The sequence below is a fragment of the Bufo gargarizans genome, chromosome 5 (genome assembly GCF_014858855.1).
Source record: "Bufo gargarizans isolate SCDJY-AF-19 chromosome 5, ASM1485885v1, whole genome shotgun sequence".
Classification (NCBI taxonomy): Eukaryota; Metazoa; Chordata; class Amphibia; order Anura; family Bufonidae; genus Bufo; species Bufo gargarizans.
In genome coordinates this window covers 133,581,821-133,605,975 of record NC_058084.1, presented here as the reverse complement: position 1 = coordinate 133,605,975, position 24,155 = coordinate 133,581,821, and the positions used below count along the sequence as shown (strand labels likewise).

The 24,155-nt window shown below is 44.0% G+C and overlaps 1 protein-coding gene across 1 annotated transcript in view; it reads right to left on the bottom strand.

Annotated features, from left to right (window-relative positions):
* Positions 1–24,155, bottom strand: part of LAMA3 (laminin subunit alpha 3) — a 238,456-nt gene that overhangs the window by 153,117 nt on the left and 61,184 nt on the right. The window contains 5 exon segments of the mRNA XM_044295643.1: positions 430–564; positions 9,048–9,182; positions 11,452–11,469; positions 11,472–11,588; positions 15,197–15,262. Of these exon segments, the coding sequence (XP_044151578.1) occupies positions 430–564; positions 9,048–9,182; positions 11,452–11,469; positions 11,472–11,588; positions 15,197–15,262 (471 nt within the window).

Genomic DNA, 24,155 nt, shown 5'->3' with positions numbered 1-24,155 from the left:
CGTCCGTAGTGCATTGCGGATCTGCAATACACCCGGCCGGCACCCCCATAGAAATGCCTATTCTTGTCTACAATTGCAGACAAGAATAGAATATGTTCTTTTTTTTTCCGGAGCCGCGGGCCGAATTATCGGCGGCGCGCTCCGGAAATGAGGATGCGGACAGCACACTGTGTGCTGTCCGCATTCATTCCATCCCCATAGAGAATGAATGGTTCCGCGGCGCGGCCGTTCCCCAATTTGCAGAACGGATGAGGACCCATTATTACGGACGTGTGAATGGAGCCTAAAGTACAAACATTGTTTTCAGAAGACTCGCCCGTCTCTGGTTTCGGATGGCAAAAAGCAATGTTGCAGAAGGGCATGATATACTGTGATACCTCCCTGCACTGTTGGTCTTATCATCACATTATGATGGTCTGTTATTCTTACCTCTACAAGCCGGGTAGTTGTAAAAATTAGGAGCACACTGATTACATGTCAGTCCAGAATAGTGAGGGCGGCATTGACATTCTCCATTATAACCACATGAAGGGTCTGCGGCGCCAATTATATCACAGTCACATTCTAGTGTTAAAAGAAAAATGAGGCTGAATTGGTCAAAGTATGACACCTGTAACATGAATAATATTCAGGCGTTTTCAAACCAGCTCCTGGATCTGAATACTTTTGTCATTGCATGTAATTAAACATTTAGTATAGCAACTGAGTTATTTAATAAAATGTATCTGTATAGCGCCACCTGCTGTTTGTTCTTTGTCTGATTTCTCTGTCCACCTTTTTCAGGTGGACGCACATGCTTAATTCCAACCTCAACTGCCTCCTAAACTGTCATAGGAAGACAGCTGCAGCAGAAAGGACCCCCCCCCCCCCCATGCTTTAAATAAATCTAGCAGAGCAATTGGAATTATTGTGGAGATCTCTGGACACATGAGGCCCAGGGCTGGTTCTAGCTTTGTTAGAAAGGTATTGTCTTGTACTATATGATGTCTGAATTTCATTTTTTATTCATTAATCGTGGGATGTCTCTTTAAACACAATTCATATGATGGCAATATGTTATCTGTGATTTTCCATATGACTGTAGTTAGCCTACAGATACAGAATCTTAACCCTTTAGTGAACAGCCAACCTGCCTGTTTTGGGCCTTACTGAACAAGCACATTTTTTAATTGTCTCCTTTCAAGAGCTACGACTTTTTTATTCTGTCTATGTAGTCGTATGGGGCTTGTTTTTTGCAGGACAAGTTGTAGTTTTTAACCCCTTAAGGACCGGGCTCATTTTCACCTTAAGGACCAGGCCATTTTTTGCAAATCTGACCAGTGTCACTTTAAGTGCTGATAACTTTAAAACACTTTGACTTATCCAGGCCATTCTGAGATTGTTTTTTCGTCACATATTGTACTTCATGACACTGGTAAAATAAAGTAAAAAAAAATAATTTTTTTTGCATAATAAAATACCTAATTTACCAAAAATTTTGAAAAATTAGCAAATTTCAAAGTTTCAGTTTCTCTACTTCTGTAATACATAGCAATACCCCCAAAAATTGTGATGACTTAACATTCCCCATATGTCTACTTCATGTTTGAATTATTTTGGGAATGATATTTTATTTTTTGGGGATGTTACAAGGCTTAGAAGTTTAGAAGCAAATCTTGAAATTTTTCAGAAATTTACAAAAACCCAATTTTTAGGGACCACTACAGCTCTGAAGTCACTTTGCGAGGCTTACATAATAGAAACCGCCCAAAAATGACCCCATTCTATAAACTACACCCCTCAAGGTATTCAAAACTGATTTTACAAACTCCGTTAACCCTTTAGGTGTTGCACAAGAGTTATTGGCAAATGGGGATGAAATTTGAGAATTTCATTTTTTTGCCTAATTTTCCATTTTAACCCATTTTTTACACTAACAAAGCAAGGGTTAACAGCCAAACAAGACTGTATCTTTATTGCCCTGACTCTGCTGTTTACAGAAACACCCAGTATGTGTCCGTAAACTACTGTACGGCCACACAGCGGGGCGTAGAGTGAAAGGTGCGCCGTTTGGTTTTTGGAAGCCAGATTTTGCTGGACAGTTTTTTTGACTCCATGTCCCATTTGAAGCCCCCTGATGCACCCCTAGAGTAGAAACTCCATAAAGTGACCCCATCTAAGAAACTACACCCCTCAAGGTATTCAAAACTGATTTTACAAACTTAGTTAACCCTTTAGGTGTTGCACAAGAGTTATTGGCAAATTGGGATGAAATTTGAGAATTTCATTTTTTTGCCTAATTTTCCATTTTAACCCATTTTTTCCACTAACAAAGCAAGGGTTAACAGCCAAACAAGACTGTATCTTTATTGCCCTGACTCTGCTGTTTACAGAAACACCCCAAATGTGGCCGTAAACTACTGTACGGCCACACAGCGGGGCGTAGAGTGAAAGGTGCGCCGTATGGTTTTTGGAAGCCAGATTTTGCTGGACAGTTTTTTTGACACCATGTCCCATTTGAAGCCCCCCTGATGCACCCCTAGAGTAGAAACTCCAAAAAAGTGACCCCATCTAAGAAACTACAACTACTTAGTTTTTCCCTTTAAGTGCAGGGATAAGGTGTGTTAATCAACATCTACCTACTACTAATGTCCTTTTGGACTTATTAACACCTTTTTTCCCTGCACCTACCGATTTCCTAAGACTTAACTTTTAATAGTCATAAATAAAACTTTCTAATAGTGCTCCGACACATATTTAGTGTTTTAAAATTTCCAGTTTCACTGGCCTTGTTTGTCTCTTAGGGCTTATTGTCAGTAACCTTAGCTGACTTATTAAGCCTCCTACTTAGACTTGACACCCTATTGCCATGCTGAGCTGCGCGCTTGCCCACATTATTATTGGCATTGTGTCTATTGTTTTTCTCTATTCAATGGTCACAGTGATAACTGTAATAAAATTAAAGCCTCACGCTGCCCCCCGACATGTTTTGCCGTATCACGGCGTCCTCCCATCTAAGAAACTACACCCCTCAAGGTATTCAAAACTGATTTTACAAACTTTGTCAACCCTTTAGGTGTTGCACAAGATTTAATGGAAAATAGAGATACAATTTCAAAATTTCACTTTTTTGGCAGATTTTCCATTTTAATATTTTTTTTCCAGTTACAAAGCAAGGGTTAACAGCCAAACAAAACTCATTATTTATGGCCCTGATTCTGTAGTTTACAGAAACACCCCATATGTGGTCGTAAACTGCTGTACGGGCACACGGCAGGGCGCAGAAGGAAAGGAATGCCATACGGTTTTTGGAAGGCAGATTTTGCTGGACAGTTTTTTTGACACCATGTCCCATTTGAAGCCCCCCTGATGCACCCCTAGAGTAGAAACTCCAAAAAAGTGACCCCATTTTAGAAAGTACGGAATAGGGTGGCAGTATTGTTGGTACTAGTTTAGGGTACATATGATTTTTGGTTGCTCTATATTACACTTTTTGTGCGGCAAGGTAACAAGAAATAGCTTTTTTGGCACATTTTTTTTTTTTGTTATTTACAACATTCATCTGACAGGTTAGATCATGTGGTAATTTTATAGAGCAGGTTGTCACGGACGCGGCAATACCTAATATGTATACAATTTTTTTTATTTATGTAAGTTTTATACAATTTATCAACGCTAAGGTCCTGGCACAATTTAGGACGCTAAGGTCCTGGCAGCCATGGTAAAGTGTAGTGGGGAGCGGGGGAGCAGTATACTTACTGTCCGTGCGGCTCCCGGGGCGCTCCAGAGTGATGTCAGGGCGCCCCACGCGCATGGATGACGTGATCGCATGGCACGTCCTCCATGCGCATGGGGCGCTCTGACGTCACTCTGGAGCGCCCCGGGAGCCGCACGGACGGTAAGTATACTGCTCCCCCGCTCCCCACTACTACTATGGCAACCAGAACTTTAATAGCTTCCTGGCTGCCATAGTAACACTGAACGCATTTTGAAGACGGATCCGTCTTCAAATGCTTTCAGTTCACTTGCGTTTTTCCGGATCCGGCGTGTAATTCCAGCAAATGGAGTACACGCCGGATCCGGACAACGCAAGTGTGAAAGAGCCCTTAGGCACTTATTGTGCCGTTATTGGAAAATGGGCATGGCTTAGTGGGAAAGCGAAGTGTTTTTAAGGAAATTAGGCATGGCTTTAGTTTTAGCACTGTGTGCTAAAACTGCAAATTTATCATACAGCGTGAGCTACCAGGAAAAATTTGGCACATCTTTAGGGTCAATTCACACGTCCGTATGTGTTTTGTGGATCGGAAAATTGTGGAAGCGCAAAACACGGACACCGGCAATGTGTGTTCCGCATTTTGCAATTGCAGACAAGAATAGGACATGTTCTATTTTTTTGTGCAGAACCAGAAGTGTGGATCTGCAAATGTGGATGCGGACAGCACATTCCGGCCCTATCGAAAATGAATGGGTGCACACCTGTTCCTCAAAATTGCGGAACAGATGCGGACCCATTTTGCGGACGTGTGAATGGACCCTTAGACTGCCTGTCCCTGTTTATGCTGTCTAGACAGTAGTAGTAAGTCTTCACCTACAGTGGATATAAAAAGTCTACACACCCCTGTTAAAATGTCAGGTTTCTGTGCTGTGAAAAAATGAGACAAAGATAAATCGTTTCAGAACTTTTTCCACCTTTAATGTGACCTATAAACTGTACAACTCAATTGAAAAACAATCTGAAATCTTTTAGGTAGAGGGAAGAAAACTAAAAAATAATAATAATGTGGTTGCATAAGTGTGCACACCCTCTTATAACACCCTAAGCCAGGCATCCTCAAACTGCGGCCCTCCAGCTGTTACAAAACTACAACTCCCAGCATGCCCGAACAACCTACAGGTATCAGCCTACAGCAGGGCATTGTGGGAGTTGTAGTTTTACAACAGCTGGAGGGCCGCAGTTTGAGGATGCCTGCCCTAAGCAAACACATTCAAAATCATCTTAAATAGGAGCCAGCATACACCTGCCATCATTTAAAGTGCCTATGATTAACCCCAAATAAAGTTCAGGTGCTCTAGTTGGTCTTTCCTGAAATTTTCTTAGGCCTCATGCACACGGCCGTGCTGTTTTTTGCGGTCCGGAAACCGCGGATCCGCAAAAAACGTAAGCCGCCCGTGTTGCCTTCCGCAATTTGCGGAACGGAACGGGTGCCGGCAATATAAATGCCTATTCTTGTCCGCAAAGCCAGGGCTCCAGATGGCGACCAAAATGGTCGCCAATGCGACTTAGAATTTACAAATGGCGACAAGACTTTTTAGTCTTGTCGCCATTTGCGACTAGACCCTCCGCGGCAGCTCTGCAGTTGAACAGCGACGGGCACAGGAGCTGATAGTTCTCTGCCCCGCCGCCGCCGCCGATGTTCTTCTCAGTCTGAGGCAGTGAGTCACAGCACACAACAGCAGAGACGCTGGCAGCAGGGAGGGGAGGGGCTGGGAGGAGTGTAATCTGATCCTAGAGTGGAAGCTGCTTCTGCCAGCCCCTCCCCTCCCCACCCACCAACCAATCAGAGCTGAGGCAAGACAAGCACTAGCAGCTCTGAGTCTGAGTCACTGACACAAGTGCAGGGAGTCAGAAAGAATCGAATGAGTCACAGGTTAAAAGAATCTAAAGATCCGACTTAGTTAGTGACTCATTTGATTCTTTCTTAGACTCCCTGTACAGTGTGCCCCCCCCAACACCCCATTATAAGAAACATTGGTGGCACAGTGTGCCCCCCCCCAACACCCCAGCATAAGAAACATTGGTGGCACAGTGTGCCCCCCCAACACCCCAGTATAAGAAACATTGGTGGCACAGTGTGCCCCCCCCAACACCCCAGTATAAGAAACATTGGTGGCACAGTGTGCCCCCCCCCCCCAACACCACAGTATAAGAAACATTGGTGGCTCAGTGGGAAGTGCCAATGACGTTAAAAAATAATTTAAAAAAAATTAACTCACCTCCTCCAGATGATCGTGTAGCTGCCAGTCTCCTGTTCTTTCTTCAGGACCTGTGGTGACGTCACTGAGCTCATCACATGGTCCATTACCATAGAGATGAATCATGTGATGTATCATGTGATGAGCACAGTGATATCACCACAGGTCCTTTGACAGGTCGTGAAGAAAGAACAGGAGACGATCAATTGGAGGAGGTGAGTTAATTTTTTAATTTATTTTTTAACCCTCATTGGCACTGCCCACTGCGCCACCAATGTTCATTATATTGAGGGGGGGCGCGCTACGCCACCAATGTTTATTATATTGAGGGGGGGGGCACACTGCGCCCCCCAATGTTTATTATACTGGGGTGTTGGGGGGGTGCACACTGCACCACCAATGTTTATTATATTGAGGGGGGGCACACTGCGCCCCCCAATGTTTATTATACTGGGGTGTTGGGGGGGGGGTGCGCACTGCACCACCAATGTTTATTATATTGAGGGGGGGGGGCACACTGTGCCACCAATGTTTATTATATTGACCTTCTACTATGCATTCTGTATTAAAGAATGCTATTATTTTCCCTTATAGCCATGTTATAAGGGAAAATAATACAGTGAATAGACTTTCATCCTAGCAACCATGAGTAAAAATCGCACCGCATCCGCACTTGCTTGTGGATGCTTGCGATTTTCACGCAGCCCCATTAGCTTCTATGGGGCCTGCGTTGCATGAAAAACGCACAACATAGAACATGCTGCGATTTTCACGCAACGCACAAGTGATGTGTGAAAATCACCACTCATGTGCACAGCCCCATAGAAGTAAATGGGTCTGGATTTAGTGCGGGTGCAGTCCGGTATTTTGAATGCCAGATCCGGGACTAATACATTCCTATGGGAAAAAATGATGGATCCGGCATTCAGGCAAATCTTCAGTTTTTTTCGCCGGAGATAAAACCGTAGCATGCTGCGGTTTTATCTTTTGCCTGATCAGTCAAAATGACTGAACTAAAGACATCCTGACGCATCCTGAACGAATTACTCTCTATTCAGAATGCATGGGGATATGCCTGATCAGTTCTTTTCCGGTATAGAGCCTCTGTGTGACAGAACTCTATGCCGAAAAAGAAAAACGCTAGTGTGAAAGTACCCTAAAATATTTTAAATCCCCCCTTTCCCAATTTTACATATAAAATATATAAACAATAAATAAATAAACATATTACATAGCGCTGTCCAAACTATTACATTATTAAAAAAATCTCCTCTGCGGTGAGCATTCGCCATTTTTTTGTCACCTTGTCACCCAAAAAAATAGGATAGGACTGTTCTATTATGGGCTGAATGTTTCATAAAATGCGAAATGCACGCGGCTTTTTTTGGTGTTTTTTTTTTTTTTTTTTTGCGCGGTATTGAGTATCGCAATACTTTTTTATGGTGACGAAAGCTAATCAAAATTTTGGTATCAAAACAACCCTATGCCGATCTGATCGGCGTAGCGTTGTCACGATACCAAAATTTTGATTCGGTTTCGATTTGGCGACTAAAAATTTGATTTGGCTCCTAAATTTTTCAGTTCAGGAGCCAATGGCTACTAGGTATTTTTTTTAGTCTGGAGCACTGAAAGCGTGGACAAAAATAGGACATGTTATATTTTTAAGCGGGGCCGCGGAACGGAGCCACGGATGCGTACAGCAAACGGAATGCTGTCCGCATCTTTTGCGGCCCCATGGAGCAAATGGGTCCGCATCCGAGCCGCCAAAGCGGCGACTCGGATGCGGACCCAGACAACGGTCGTGTGCATGAGGCCTTATTCGCATCCCACAGCAAAAGCCATGGTCCACAGAGAGCTTCCAAAGCATCAGAGGGATCTCATTGTTAAAAGGTATCAGTCAGGAGAAGGGTACAAAAGAATTTCCAAGGCATTAGATATACCATGGAAAATATGGCACAACAGTGACATTACCAAGAACTGGACGTCCCTCCAAAATTTCTGAAAAGACGAGAAGAAAACTGGTCTGGGAGGCTACCAAGAGGCCTACAGCAACATTAAAGGAGCTGCAGGAATATCTGGCAAGTACTGGCTGTGTGGTACATGTGACAACAATCTCCCGTATTCTTCATATGTCTGGGCTATGGGGTAGAGTGGCAAGACGAAAGCCTTTTCTCACGAAGAAAAACATCCAAGCCAGGCTACATTTTGCAAAAACACATCTGAAGTCTCCCAAAAGCATGTGGGAAAAGGTGTTGTGGTCTGATGAAACCAAGGTTGAACTTTTTGGCCATAATTCCAAAAGATATGTTTGGCGCCAAAACAACACTGCACATCACCGAAAGAACACCATACCCACAGTGAAGCATGGTGGTGGCAGCATCACGCTTTGGGGCTGTTTTTCTTCAGCTGGAACTGGGGCCTTAGTTAAGCTAGAGGGCATTATGAACAGTTTCAAATACCAGTCAATATTGGCACAAAACCTTCAGGCTTCTGCTAGAAAGCTGAACATGAAGAGGAACTTCCTCTTTTAGCATGACAATGACCCAAAGCATACATCCAAATCAACCAAGGAATGGCTTCACCAGGAGAAGATTAAAGTTTTGGAATGGCCCAGCCAGAGCCCAGACCTGAATCCGAATGAAAATCTGTGGGGTGATCTGAAGAGGGCTGTGCACAGGAGATGTCCTCGCAATCTGACAGATTTTGAATGTTTTTGCAAAGTAGAGTGGGCAAATCTTGCCAAGTGAAAATGTGCCATGCTGATAGACTCATACCCAAAAAGTGCTGTAATAAAATCTAAAGGTGCTTCAACAAAGTATTAGTTTAAGGGTGTGCACACTTATGTAACCATATTATTTTATTTTTATATTTTTTTTCTTCCCTCTACCTAAAAGATTTTAGTTAGTTTTTTAATTACCGTAAGTTGTACAGTTTATAGGTCACATTAAAGGTGGAAAAAGTTCTGAAATGATTTATCTTTGTCTCATTTTTTTACATCACAGAAACCTGACATTTTAACAGGGGTGTGCAGACTTTTTTTATATCCACTGTATATGCATGCTTGTTCTTGATGAAATAGCCATTATGAAACTAACCTTTACAGCTTGGAAATGAATGGTAGCCGGGCCGACACTGGTCACATTGTGTCCCCGCCACTCGAAGCTTGCACAGGCACTTTCCTGTGGGACTGCATATCTCGGGGAGCACGCCAGCAGGATTGCAATCACACCCTAAACAATGAAAGGAAACGGCCTTATACACTGAATAAACCATAAATTATTTTCTGTGACACTGACAGGAAATTAAATACAATATCAACAAAAAAGGAATTCAATGTGAAACTATGCCCATTCTATAAAAAATAAATCCATCACTGTGGAGCTGGAAAATATGCCAGTCATATAATGCCCTTACTGAAGCAATAGAGAATATCTGTTTACCTGTAAGAATAAACTGATATTTTTTCTTACTTTTAACTATTTTTAAATTAATTTATGAGGCTAGAAAACCATTACAAATCTGCAGAGGGATTCACACCCAGAAATAGGCCCCAGTGCAGGATCATAAAAGGGAAGTTAAATAACCTTTGGACAATACGGCAGTATATCAGGATTCTATGGTGCTGCCGGCGGTCACAAGAAGCAGCTGCCTGACTCATACCTTGGACCCAGTTTATCAGCGCTTGAAATAAAAAGTCTGTCTTTTATACTGTGTGGTGAGGATGTTTTAATTAATGGAAAATCCTGTCAATGTAAGGCACACGTGGGATGAACTTGTTTTTCAAGTATTTTATCTTGAACTAATTTAAAGGGTTTCTACCACTTGGATTTCACATAATTAGGTGTCAGACACTAGCGCTCCGCTAGTGTCTGCTCTGCCAAACTATCCTGCTATAATAGCTTTTGGGGCAGCCGTTTACCTAAAAAAAGAACTTTTATTAATATGCTAATGACCCTCTAGGTGCTATGGGGGCGTCATTAGCACCTAGAGGATCGGTCTACCTTCTCAAGATGCCGCCGCTCAGCGCCTCCCTCCAGCCCGCCCATCTGCTTCGGAATGCATCAAACGGACGACTTCACGCGCATGCGCCGTGCGCGGCTGTATTCGGCGCATGCGCAGTGAATGTCCGACCGCTTCCCTTCTCAGACATCTCCACTGCGCCTGCGCCGATGACGTCATCGGCGCAGTGGAGATGTCTGAGAAGGGAAGCGGTCGGACATTCACTGCGCATGCGCCGAATACAGCCGCGCACGGCGCATGCGCGTGAAGTCGTCCGTTTGATGCATTCCGAAGCAGATGGGCGAGGTGGAGGGAGGCGCTGAGCGGCGGCATCTTGAGAAGGTAGACCGATCCTCTAGGTGCTAATGACGCCCCCATAGCACCTAGAGGGTCATTAGCATATTAATAAAAGTTCTTTTTTTAGGTAAACGGCTGCCCCAAAAGCTATTATAGCAGGATAGTTTGGCAGAGCAGACACTAGTGGAGCGCTAGTGTCTGACACCTAATTATGTGAAATCCAAGTGGTAGAAACCCTTTAATTTTTAATATATTATATGAATTTAAGGGGTTTTACAAGATTACCATGGTTTATAACAGATAGGATCATGTAGTTGCTTACCTCATAAACATCTACCCCATGTTTTTTTTTCAGTTTGGACTCTCCTGACCTGTTTTCACCATGTAAACCAATCCCTCTGGTTTCTTTCCCTCCTGTATGTAGCACTTCCTGTTCCTGTATCCAACCAAACCCATGATGCACTTCTCCTTTCTCTGCCACAGCTTCAGCTCCACCCCTAACAATGACCAGCTGGTTCATAGCTCCTCCCACCCAGCTAGTTACACAGACACTCCCCTATCACTGCCCCTATATAACATCACAGGAAATAAGAAAGAGCGGCATGGACATGGTCATGTGACCACAGCCCGGAAGAGAGGAGCAATGAAGGCAAAATAAATACATTACAAAATTACAGCTACCTTCATATGTACAGGATTATTTTAGGGCAATTGTTGAGGCAAACCAAAACATCCACACAAGCATTTTACAGCTCTGTTCACTGGACGCCATATTGTATTGCTGCTAGGGGAGAATGATTCTGTAATGAAACCCAATTTGGACCCTGACACATCAGTAGAATGAATGCTAATGGCTTTGTAGTATGGAGCTCCAGGGACCTCTGTAACAGCCTCTTGCCTACTCATTTACTTAGGTAACTGCACCCTGTCCAGATTCCTATAGCTGGAGCCCATGTACCATATATATGCTGTTTGCCAGCATAATGTCACTGTCATCTAGGCAACTAAATGGAGGTGAACGGCTCTGTCAGATGCCTTTCTCACCTTTTCAGTGCATCCCCTGCATGCACAATCCGCCAGCTCATACTTATACTCTGCCCTGACCACAACACTTGAGCAGATCCTATAGTAGAGACTGAATAGAGGTGAACCTGCTGGGCTAAATCGATGGCAAGCTGTTGCGTTGACTATCGTTAGACTTACTTTGACAGAATGGATATAGAAGTATCCAGGGGCACAAGTATCGCAAGCCATTCCCCGGTATCCTGCACGGCAGGGACACTGTCCTGTCAGTGTGTCACAGTTATTACTGAGTGCTCCAGCGCCTGTACAACGGCAACCTGTCAAAGAGAAGATAGACATGGTAAAAGATCTATCCCTCATCCATGTGCCCTGTCAGGGCAAACTGACATCAAAGTGAGGGCTGCCCCTGCTTGATATGCTGCCCCCTACATTGATATTTCATGTCCTTTTTTCTAGTTTGAAAACCTCTATTGTATTATTTGGCAGGATACTTCTTTATTTTCGGATGGGTCAATGCAGACTTATAGCCAAATGAGCATCTCGACATAACAGTATTAAAATGAATAAGCTTTGTTTAAAGACCAGGCACATTATTGTAAAGAAGTTTTCAGTTACTGTCTAGTGGAAAATGCACAAAAAATGCACATGGGTGAAAAGGTACGAGCTGGTACCAATCAACTTATCTTCTAGCTAGGGGCACAATATACCAAAAGGCCTGAAGCGCTATGGGTAGTAAGCCGCTGCCTCACTGTCCAGATGGAGAGGAGGTCCGGAGTGCAAAGTCGTCACCGAGAACCCAAAAATAGACTAATACCAGCAATGTGTTTCAGGACTGTACCAGTCCCTTCCTCAGTCAATACATGGTGTAGTGTATTGCCTGAGAAAAAGACTGGTACAGTCCCGAAACGCGCTGTTTTTATACACTGACAATAAATGGATTAAACCTGCAATCAAAGTATCTGGACTCCATTGGGATGGCAAGAGAGCTGGCAATTGGGGGGGGGGGGGCAAACAGGGCAATTTCCCAGGGCCCCCAACTGTAAAAAAGCCCCCTGCTCAGCTGGTCCACAACCACTGAAACAACAGCAGTGACTACAGACCAGGATGCACCGCAGGAGCTGAAGGATCACATCACAGTCATGTGTGGTCAGTGCTACACCAAAGGAGAAAACATCACTGGAAGTAAGAGGTAATTAGTGCAGAATTTTTGGATTGAGAATTTGGCACGGGAAGGAGGGTCACCATTCAATTTTCACCTCAGGCAGCAGAAAAGCTAGAATCAGCCCTGTCTACAGCGTCAACAAGGTAGAGGAGGAGGAGGGAGAAGAGCGATTCCCCTCCCTCTCCTCTGTGGTACTAAGCTCTAAGCTGATGGGTGGAGCTTCAGTGAGCGGTAACTGCTGCTCCACCAATCAGCTTTAGGCAGTGATAGACACTGGCACCACCAAGGAGAAAGTAGGAGCCGCTGTGTGACATGACCTGTCACTGAGATGCCATCAGTGAGGAGACAGCTGTATGGACTGCTGAAAGCGGTGCCTAATTTATTAAGAGGTCTACCCTCTTAATAAATTAGGTTCACCTAACTCCAGTGGGCCTCTTAGTAACGCTGGTGTAGGAAACTTTAAATTTTTTTTGCAGCCTGGCTTTCAGTGTGCATGCATGTGGGGAAATTATATGGGGGAGTGAGGGATAGCTGACGGTCTAGGGAGCGTTTTCTATTAACTAGCTAAATTATGTGGACATCAGTAAGGGGGGGGGGGGCACTAAAGTGCCTAGGGCAGCATGAACCCTGGGGTGGAGGCTGGAGGTGTTATACCAAATACTGGGTGGGGCTGGGGGTGTATTACTACATAGTGTATGGGGCTGGGGGTGCTATACTATATACAGTTTGGGGCTCGGAGGGGGTTATACTATATACTATTTGTTTAATGTAATTAAAACTATTATACGTGGTTATATTTGTTTTAATATACTAAATTGACTGAATATGACTGTTGGTACAATACTTCAGAATTTTGGGCCCCACTTTTAATTTTGCAAGGGCCACATTTTGTCTAAAACAGGCACTGGATGGCAATGTCGATATCAGTCCATTTTGGGGTCTTCCTTTCTAATTATTATACTGAAAAGTCTGCATTTATTGCTGGCAGGGCACAACAACGTAACATAGTCATGGCAATATTTAAAGTGTATCTCTAATTATATCATTTGTAAAGAAATCAGCAGAATATGATCCATTAGTAACACAGTAACATAGCTTATAAGGCTGAAAAAAGACGTCTGTCCATCCAGTTCAGCCTGCTATCCTGCAAGTTAGAATATCTTATCCGCCTTTATAGCTCAGTTCTGCTTCTTTACTAAGGAATACAAGCCCCTCTGTTCCCCACACATGTACTGTACAACAATAGTGCTCTTACTGTATCTGTATGCACTTTTATATGGCTCCTATTGAGATGAATAGGAGTCACATACAAATGCGTGTGGGTTAAACATGCAGAGAATGAATGGTAAGAGCTCCCTTCTAAATAAACAGCTACGGGTGGGTTCACACTAGTGTTAGGGATTCCGTTATGGCTTTTCGTTATAACATGCTTATAACGGAAAATAACGGAATTCATAAGACGGAAGGACTGATCCGTTCTTCTGCCTATAGACCTGTATTATGACCGAATGCAAAACGGAAGCCTTTAAAAGGCATTCCGCTTGTTTTCCGTCCTAATAGAAGTCTATGGGAATCAAAACGGATCCGTCTGGGTCCGGTTATGCAAGACAGAAAACAAAGTACCGTCGAAAGGACTTTGTTTTCTGTCTTGCATAACGGGACCCAGACGGATCCATTATGCTTTCCCATAGACTTCTATTAGGATGGAAAGCAAACGGAATGCCTTTTAAAGGCTTCTGTTTTGCATTCTGTCTGGGTATTCCGTTATTTTCTGTTATAACCACAGAAAGCCATAACGGAATCCCTAACGCTAGTGTGAACCCACCCTAAGCTGTCATTTTTCCACTGAGAACCAAAGGCTTAAAGGAGTTCTCCAGGCTACAGATATTCTCAGGATTGGTCATCAATACCAGATCAATGGGGGTCCGACACCCAATATTCCCACCGATCAGCTGTTTTGGGCTGCCGCGTCTCCAGAGACTATACAGTGTATGGTGCAATTAGCTCCGTATACTGTGTGGTGGCTGTGCCGGTGTACTGCAGCTTAGCTCCCATTCAAGTGAGTGGGTTGAGTTCCAGTATGCTGCTACTGAAAACCACATAGTGTTCCAAAGCGTCTGCTTCATCCCTGTACACTGTTAGTATCCGGCACCGCAGTAACCCCAAATCAGCTGATCGGTGCAGGTACTAGGTATTGGACATGAATATCTGTAGCCTGGAGAACTCCATTAAGAAGTTGTCTGGAAAGAGGAGACACATTCAGGGCCGGTTTTACAGAAAATAGGGACCATGACAACAATAAAGATTTTTCAGCACAAACAAAACTGCCACGATAATAATATCATATACAGCCCACATAATATCACTATATATGTATTATCCAAATAATTCTCCCTACATTTTCTCCCTACATAATACCGCTAAAAGATTCCCACAAAATGCTGCAGTTTAATTTCTGAATACTTCTACCATATAAATGCCTGCTAAATAATTCTGGATGGTTTGAGTTTGTTACTTTGTTGGGAGGCTCGCTAGGATATGGGGCCAATAGGCAATGGCTTACTTTTCACGCCCTGATTTGCGAGTGCACTATGGATTTGTGGCATACTGTATATCTGCAGCATGAGATAAATATAAATGATTGTGGCAGTTCTGTGTGTAGGGAATCACACCGCTGGTGTATGGTGAGGATGCTGACTTCATGGTGCTGAGATAAATGTGCTTTCCTGTAACTAAGTTTTACAGATAATGGTAATATCTTGCCTTGTATGCTTCCAGCAGTCGGTTCCACAGGAATTGATGATGTAGGAACAGGATAAAAAGGAATTCCTGAAAATAACAAATATATTATAGAATTCCCATATTTAGCTGAGGACAGTAGTTCTGAAAGAGAAAAGTGCCAACGTACATTCCCAAAAACATTTCTGTGCTGATGTTTCCATCTTTTTTATTCCATGCAGTGCAAAAGAAATCCCTTGGGATCATCAATTTGCACTGTCATGATAAATGCCTAATCAGGGAGGCGAGGTCTTACCTACAGGACGCCTAATGCTCTTGAAAACAGCCCTTAGGCAAGAAAACAGCAACATACAGTCAGGTCTATAAATATTGGCTCTATACACCACCACGATGGATTTAAAATGAAACAAAGATGTGCTTTAACTGCAGAACATCAGCTTTAATTTGAGGGTATTTACATCCAAATCAGGTGAACGGTGTAGGAATTACAACAGTTTGCATATGTGCCTCCCACTTTTTGGACAATTGGCTTCTCAGCTGTTCCATGGCCAGGTGTGTGTTATTCCCTCATTATCCCAATTACAATGAGCAGATAAAAGGTCCAGAGTTCATTTCAAGTGTGCTATTTGTATTTGGAACCTGTTGCTGTCAACTCTCAAGATGAGATCCAAAGAGCTGTCACTATCAGTGAAGCAAGCCATTCTTAAAAAGAAGGAACGCATCGGGGAGCTCAGCAACACCAAAAGACCGGAAGACCATGGAAAACAACTGTGGTGGATGGCCGAACAATTCTTTCCCTGCTGAAGAAAACACCCTTCACAACAGTTGGCCAGATCAAGAACACTCTCCAGGAGGTAGGTGTATGTGTGTTAAAGCCAACAATCAAGAGAAGACTTCACTAGAGTGAATACAGAGGGTTCACCACAAGATGTAAACCATTGGTGAGCCTCAAAAACAGGAAGGCCAGATTAGAGTTTGCCAAATGACATCTAAAAAAGCCTTCACAGTTCTGGAACAACATCCTATGGACAGATGAGATCAACTTGTACCAGAGTGATGGGAAGAGAAGAGAATGGAGAAGGAAAGGAACTGCTCATGATCCTAAGCATACCACCTCATCAGTGAAGCATGGTGGTGGTGGTGTCATGACGTGGGCATGTATGGCTGCCAATGGAACTGGTTCTCTTGTATTTATTGATTATCTGACTGCTGAAAAAAGCAGCAGGAAGAATTCTGAAGTGTTTTCGGGAAATAACAGAACTCATTGGACGGCGCTTCACAGTGCAGATGGACAATGAACCAAAGCATGCTGCAAAAGCAACCAAAGAGTATTTTAAGGGAAAGAAGTGGAATGTTATGCAATGGCCAAGTCAATCACCTGACCTGAATCCGATTAAGCATGCATTTCACTTGCTGAATACAAAACTGAAGGGAAAATGCCCCAAGAACAAGCAGGAACTGAAGACAGTTGCAGTAGAGGCCTGGCAGAGCATCACCAGGGATGAGACCCAGCGTCTAGTGATGTCTATGCATTCCAGACTTAAGGATGTAATTGACTGCAAAGGATTTGCAACCAAGTATTAAAAAGTGAAAGTTTTATGATTATTATTCTGTCCCATTACTTTTGATTCCTTAACAGGTGGGAGGCACATATGCAAACTGTTGTAATTCCCACACTGTTCACCTGATTGGATGTAAATACCCTCAAATTAAAGCCAACAGTCTGCAGTTAAAGCGCATCTTGTTAGTTTAATTTCAAATCCGGTGGTGTATAGAGCCAAAAATGTTAGAATTATGTCGATGTCCCAATATTTATGGACCTGGCTGTAGATTTTAATGGAAAGTTACATCTGTTTCACACTGGCGTTTTGGCTTTCCGTTTGTGAGATCTGTTCAGGGCTCTCACAAGCGGTCCAAAACGGATCAGTTTTGCCCTAATGCATTCTGAATGGAAAAGGATCCGCTCTGAATGCATCAGTTTTCCTCCGATCAATCTCCATTCCGCTCTGGCTTGCAGCGTTTTGCTGTCCACTTGACAAAACTGAGTCAAACTGATCCGTCCTGGCACACAATGTAAGTCAATGGGGATGGATCCGTTTTCACTGACACAATCTAGCACAATAGAAAATGTATCCGTCTTCCATAGACTTTCAATAGAGTTCATGACGGATCCGTCTTGGCTATGTTACAGATAATACAAACGGATGCATGCGGTTGTATTATTGTAACGGATCAGTTTTTGCAGATTCATGACGGATCTGCCCAAAATGCGAGTGTGAAAGTAGTCTTATCTGGTAAAAGTAAAATCTCCGTTGTGAATTACGGCAGGCTGTTCTGGCCGACTTAATGGAGCCGGCAGGCATTCGATTTGTATCCGGCAGCATCTCTGCTGGAACAGCCCCACCGGAATTCATAACGGTGATGGAAAAGTAGCCTTAGGGTACTTTCACACTTGCGGAAGGACGGATCAGACAGGCTGTTCACCCTGTCGGATCCGTCCTTCTGCTATTTCCCTGTGCCGCCGCTCCATCCCCATTGACTATAATGGGGACGGGGCGGAGCTTCGGTGCAGCACGGCAGTTCGCAGTGAGAGGCCGCCGGACTTAAAAGTCGGACATGCAGGACTTTTAGTCCGGCGGTCTTTCGCCGTGCTGCGCCGGAGCTCCGCCCCCGTCCCCATTATAGTCAATGGGGACAGAGCGGCGGTACGCAAGTGTGAAAGTACCCTTACAGTAATCACCAATGCAACAGGACTAAGGATTTTTTTGCTTTGTTATAACGGACATCTTTGAGAGGCCTCATGCACACAACTATCCATTTTGCAGTCTAGCTGTGTTCATCCCAAGCTTTCCGTGGTCCCTTTTGTAGAACTGCCTAGAACTGCTACAAAATGGACAAAAATAAAACATGTTCTATCATCTTTGCGGAACGGCAGCACGGACACATGGATGCGGACACCAAAATACATGGGTCCACATCCAATATGGTGGTGTGCAACGGACCTGAATTTAATAATAAAAAGTACAGCCACATTGTATTAGTTTTCTGTCAACTCTTACCTTTCTATTCATAATAAATCCGGGTAAATTTAAAGTTTTGTAAAATTATTATTGGAAAAGATGAATGTAAGAGATAAAGCTGTTATGAAATAAAGGACCAATAAATAAATGAAATGTATTGGATATAGGCAAAATAGGTAACAGAAATAGAGTGGGTCAGGTCTGAAGAGTCCCCACACAATTCGCCATGCTCTGCGGCTTCCTCAGGGGTACTGCGAAACACTGCTCCCAAGCTTTAAATAAGCATGTCACAGCTATATGTGACAGTATGTGTATTTAACTATGTGTTACGTTCTATGACAGCAAGTGTATTTAACTATGTGTTACGTTCCAGAAGTATGGAGCCCGGAGAGCCGCAGCAAACATAAGCATGCTAACATCATTAATTATTGGAAAAAACAACCTAATCTTTTGTCGAGGTCCAGCAGAAGGATTCTTCAGTTCATATACAAAAGAAAAGGAAATCGATAGCACTAGCACGCCAGAAGGCAGTAAACTATAGGTTATTTATTCATCATAAAATGATATATTTGTATGCAATAGATATAAATCCAAAACACAGTGATTCGGTCCACTTTTGTCAAGCCGATCAGATAGTGCCGGAACAGATCAGATAGCTTCAGAACTACTGCAGAAAAAGTGATCGGCGGGATTGCAATATGTAAGAAGTGGGATTAGATGAGTACAGGCCATCACTTATAAAAGAGTGGAGAGCCCCTTTAAGCGCTCGGGCACACACCACTGCACGGAGGCTGTATCGCTCCTTGCATTACCATACAGGCTCCACTGGAAGTATTCTTCTGAGATATTCAGTCTCACAGTCTTTCTGTTATAACATATTTTTTTGTTCTTAAATGTACCCAAAGGTTATATTCCAAGAATGATTCATGCAGTTTCATGTTCCCTCTCAACCTTATTCCTCCCTGATATCAAACATTGTGTCACCTTTCTTTATCAATATTTACATCGAATTCTGGTTTCGTTTCGCTCCAGGGCAGGAAGCACAAGGAACATGTCTTAATACGACCACAGATTTGAAAAGGCGTTTACCCCAGCAGATTTATTTGGTTGACCAACAAATAAAGTGATATACACTGATAAGGAGTGATTATATGTGGTGTATAGTAGATCCCTTGGATGCTTTATGCGTCTACACTAAATAGTGGAGTCAAATGAAACTTTACGCAGTGTGCGCTGTCTATTTTTGAATTATTAGCACCTATAACAAGGTTGTGTTGTTAACACTTTGCTTGCAATGAGCTCTGTGTAATGGGCTGGTAACAAGATATCATTTATAAGTACTCATGGCAGTGGCGGATCCAGGGGGGGCAACGGGGCAAATACCCCCCCCCCTCCCGAGCTGGAGGCGGGGCACAGGGAGATGAACGCTTCCATTGTGGAAGCGCTCATCTCCATAGTCATCTGTATCGCCGTCCTCAGGACAGTGATACAGATGGCTGTGCTGAGGCAGGGGAGGGCGAGGCGTGTCCCTTTCCCTTCCTCTGATAGGCTGCAGACACTAGGCCGGCAGCCTATCAGAGGCAGGCGCAGGCGGCGCGATGATGTCATTGCGCCGCCTGATCCGTACAGCGCGGGACACAGGCCGGAAGAGGCCTGCATCGCTGACATGGAGGTAAGTATAAGTGTTTTATTTTTATTTATACACAATACTTTTATTGGCACATGGGGGGGGGCTGTTATTGCTGGCACATGGGGGCTGTTATTACTGGCACGGGGGGGCTGTTATTGCTGGCACATGGGGGGCTGTTATTAATACTGGCACATAGGGGGGGCTGCTATTAATACTGGCACATGGGGGGCTGTTATTACTGGCACATGGGGGGCTGTTATTAATACTGGCACATGGGGGGGTTGTTATTAATACTGGCACATGGGGGGGCTTTTATTAATACTGGCACATGGGGGGGCTGTTATTAATACTGGCACATGGGGGGCTGTTATTACTGGCACATGGCGGGGCTGTTATTACTGGCACATGGGGGGCTGTTATTACTGGCACATGGGGGGCTGTTATTACTGGCACATGGGGGGCCTGTTATTACTGGCACATGGGGGGGCTGTTATTACTGGCACATGGGAGGGGGCTTTTATTACTGGCACATGGGGGGCTTTTATTACTGGCACATGGGGGGCTGGTTTTACTGGCACATGGGGGGGCTGTTATTACTGGCACATGGGGGGGCTGTTATTACTGGCACATGGGGGGCTGTTATTACTGGCACATGATTGGGGGGTTTCTCTTGTTACTGGCACATTATTGGGGGCACTATAGGGGCATCTACTGAGGCCACAAAGAAAAGGTATTTTATATGAGGGGCTCTCTCCATTACAATTTTATACTGGGACACATTATGGTGGGTACTATGGGGAAGGGGGGAGAGGAGTACTATGGGGTCATCTACGGGGGGCACTAAGAAGGGGTATTTTATACTTGCAAATTATGGGGGACACTGAGGGCATCTACTGTAGCATTTTATACTGGTACATTATGGGGGGCACTAGGAGGAAGGAGGGTGTGGAGCACTATGGGGGCATTTACTGGGGGCACTATATAGGGGTATTTTATACTGGCACATTATGGGGACACTATGGGGACATTAGCTCACCTGGGGGCATTACAAGGGGGTATTTTTTGCACTGTCACAATATAAGGAGAATTATTTCTACTGGGGGGGGGCGTTATGGTGGGCTTTATTACTCCCCCATGGTATGACCTCCTAGTAGCAGCACCAGCCTCTCCCTTCTCTGCTATCCCTCTGCCTCTTCTCCAAATCCTTATTATGAAATCTTTCTCATTAGGATAAAACACATCAGCTCCGCCGAGCCCCTGGCCATAGGGTTGAAGTGGTGTCCGAGATCCCCAGGGCCAAGTCAAGTAATTGTAAGTTTTCATGTGGAATATGTTTATGTTATACACATATAGGATACACTGTGCCACACAATAGACAGTATACCGCTGCCCTGTGTAGTCTGTTCTATAAGCACCATTGTTTTGTGGCGGCGGACAGAAAATAATCTGGAAGTGCCCCTCCCGAGACCAGGCTCTGGATCCGCCACTGACTCAGGGTATAATCTGTTGCCGCTTTTATTCTGTATATATGATTCAGAAGTCTGACTTAGGCCTCATGCACACGACCGTTGTGTTCTGTTCCGCAAAATGGGGTTTCATTGTTCCGTGATCCATTTTTGTTTCAGTGTGTCTTTCTTTATTTTTGGGGAACCACCAGACATAAAGGAAGGTAAAAAAAAGTCTAAGACAGGTTTGCCATGCAAATGATAGGAATAAAATGGACGCGGATAACAATCTTGTGTGCCTCCGCGTTTTTTAGCGGACAAGAATAGGACAAGTTATATTTTTGGGACGGACTGGAACCACGGATCATGGACGGCAAACGGTTCACTATCCGCATTTTCAACGGCTCCATAGAAATGAATGGGTCCGCACCTGAAACGCTAAAATCGGCGGAACGGACGCGGAAGCAAACAACAGTCGTGTGCATGAGGCCTTATAGTGATGTCTTATACTGAGACTTAATCTAAAAGTGGAGGATATGTTGTCACTATGCTTTTGTTATTTATTATTCATATATAAGCTAATATTTGCGATTTGTAATTTTGCTAATTCCCTACCCCTACTTTCCTTGATCTCCCTTTATGTTTAACCTCCTATAGGAAGTGATATAAAAGTGATTGAAAAATGGAGGAGATCAACCCCTATTTAATAGACCATGCACACCTCACACCTAGTGGCTTACCCCCAGATTCATACACCATTCACACCACTGCTATAACTTGTGTGCTGAGCGGAGAGAGTTTGTTGCATACCTCCTATTCACACATTATACCACAAAATTGCCTAGTGACTGCCTAAAAGATTCTAAAAAAAAACTAAGATCTAAACCTTCCCCTCTTTCCCCAACATGTTTCAGCTTCCATGCAGCTTCATCAGGGGACAAGGGGTTATAGGCTCTTGCAGGGAGAATTCACAGTGCTTTTGATTTCAATAAACTGCTTTACTTTACATTGTCAATGTATCTTGTTTTCAAGCATTTGCTTTATTGGGCATCCTTAACCAAACTTGAAAAAAGTAAGGGTAAATACATCTGTCGTAAGTTAGTTGAACACACACCCTCAAAACCACCCACACAAAAAATACTGGGTGGTGTAAAAAATGCCACTGGGTCAAAAATGCCCTAAAAAAACACTAAAATAAAAAATATACACATTGTCTATAGAGAACACCATATTTCCAGCTGACTAATAGTAAATATCTGACAGCTAAATTTTTAGCAACCAAATTGTTGAACGTTAAAGCACCATGAAAACCTGAGTGTAGTGTGAATCCAGCCTAATGACTTCAAAAGAGATTTACCAGGTTTGTGGTCCTAAAGCACACCTAAGCGTTTACATAACTTTTCAGAATAAGGCTGCTCGTGAGTGCATACAGTACATGAGTGATAGCATTATATCTGACCATTATATGACTTATTTTTGTAATTTTTTGCAGTTTTCTCCTTTGCATATGCTACATCTTCAATTCTTTGCTGTCTCAAAGCTGGTGGGTGGAGAATAATTGCTGATCCTGTCTCCCCATAGAATATACATAAAGACAGCATATTCTACTTCCTAACGCTCTCACTTACTGAGAATCACTAAGGGCTTTCACACTTGCGTTCTTTTCTTCTGGCATAGAGTTCCGTCGTCGGGGCTCTATGCCGGAAGAATCCTGATCAGGATTATCCCCATGCATTCTGAATGGAGAGAAATCCGTTCAGGATGCATCAGGATGTCTTCAGTTCGGGACCGGAATGTTTTTTCGCTGGAGAAAATACCGCAGCATGCTGCGCTTTTTGCTCCAGCCAAAAATCCTGAACACTTGCCGCAAGGCCGGATCCGGAATTAATGCCCATTGAAAGGCATTGATCCGGATCCGGCCTTAAGCTAAACGTCGTTTCGGCGCATTGCCGGACCCGACGTTTAGCTTTTTCTGAATGGTTACCATGGCTGCCGGGACGCTAAAGTCCTGGCAGCCATGGTAAAGTGTAGCGGGGAGCAATATACTTACCGTCCGTGCGGCTTCCGGGGCGCTTCAGAGTGACGTCAGGGCGCCCCAGGCGCATGGATCACGTGATCGCATGGCACGTCATCCATGTGCATGGGGTGCTCTGACGTCATTCTGGAGCGCCCCAGGAGCAGCACGGACGGTAAGTATACTGTTCCCCCGCTCCCCACTACTACTATGGCAACCAGGACTTTAATAGAGTCCTGGGTGCCATAGTAACACTGAACGCATTTTGAAGACGGATCCGTCTTCAAATGCTTTCAGTTCACTTGCATTTTTCTGGATCCGGCGTGTAATTCCGGCAAGTGGAGTACACGCCGGATCCGGACAACGCAAGTGTGACAGAGGCCTAACAAGTGCAAATAGGACATTACAAAGAACTACTCAGCAGTATAGTTGAGAATAAAGCGCTTGGGGTGAAATATAACATTTAGGCCTCATGCACACGACCGTTGTTGTGTCCCGTGTCCGTTGTTCCATTTTCCGTGATTTTCTGCGGACTCATTGACTTCCAATGGGTCTGTGGAAAACTCGGCTAATGCACCGTTTGTCATCCGCGTCCGTGATCCGTGTTTCAGTCCGTGAAAAAAATATGACCTGTCCTATTTTTTTCACAGACAACGGTTCGCGGACCCATTCAAGTCAATGGGTCGGTGAAAAAACACGGAGGCACACAAGATTGTCATCCGCGTCCGCGCATCCGCGTCCGTTTTTTTCCTATCATTTGCATGACAAACTCTACTTAGATTCTTTTTTACTTTCCTTCATGTCTGGAGATCCTCCAAAAATAAAGGAAGGCACACGGAAACAAAAACGGTCACGGATCACGGAGCAATGGAAC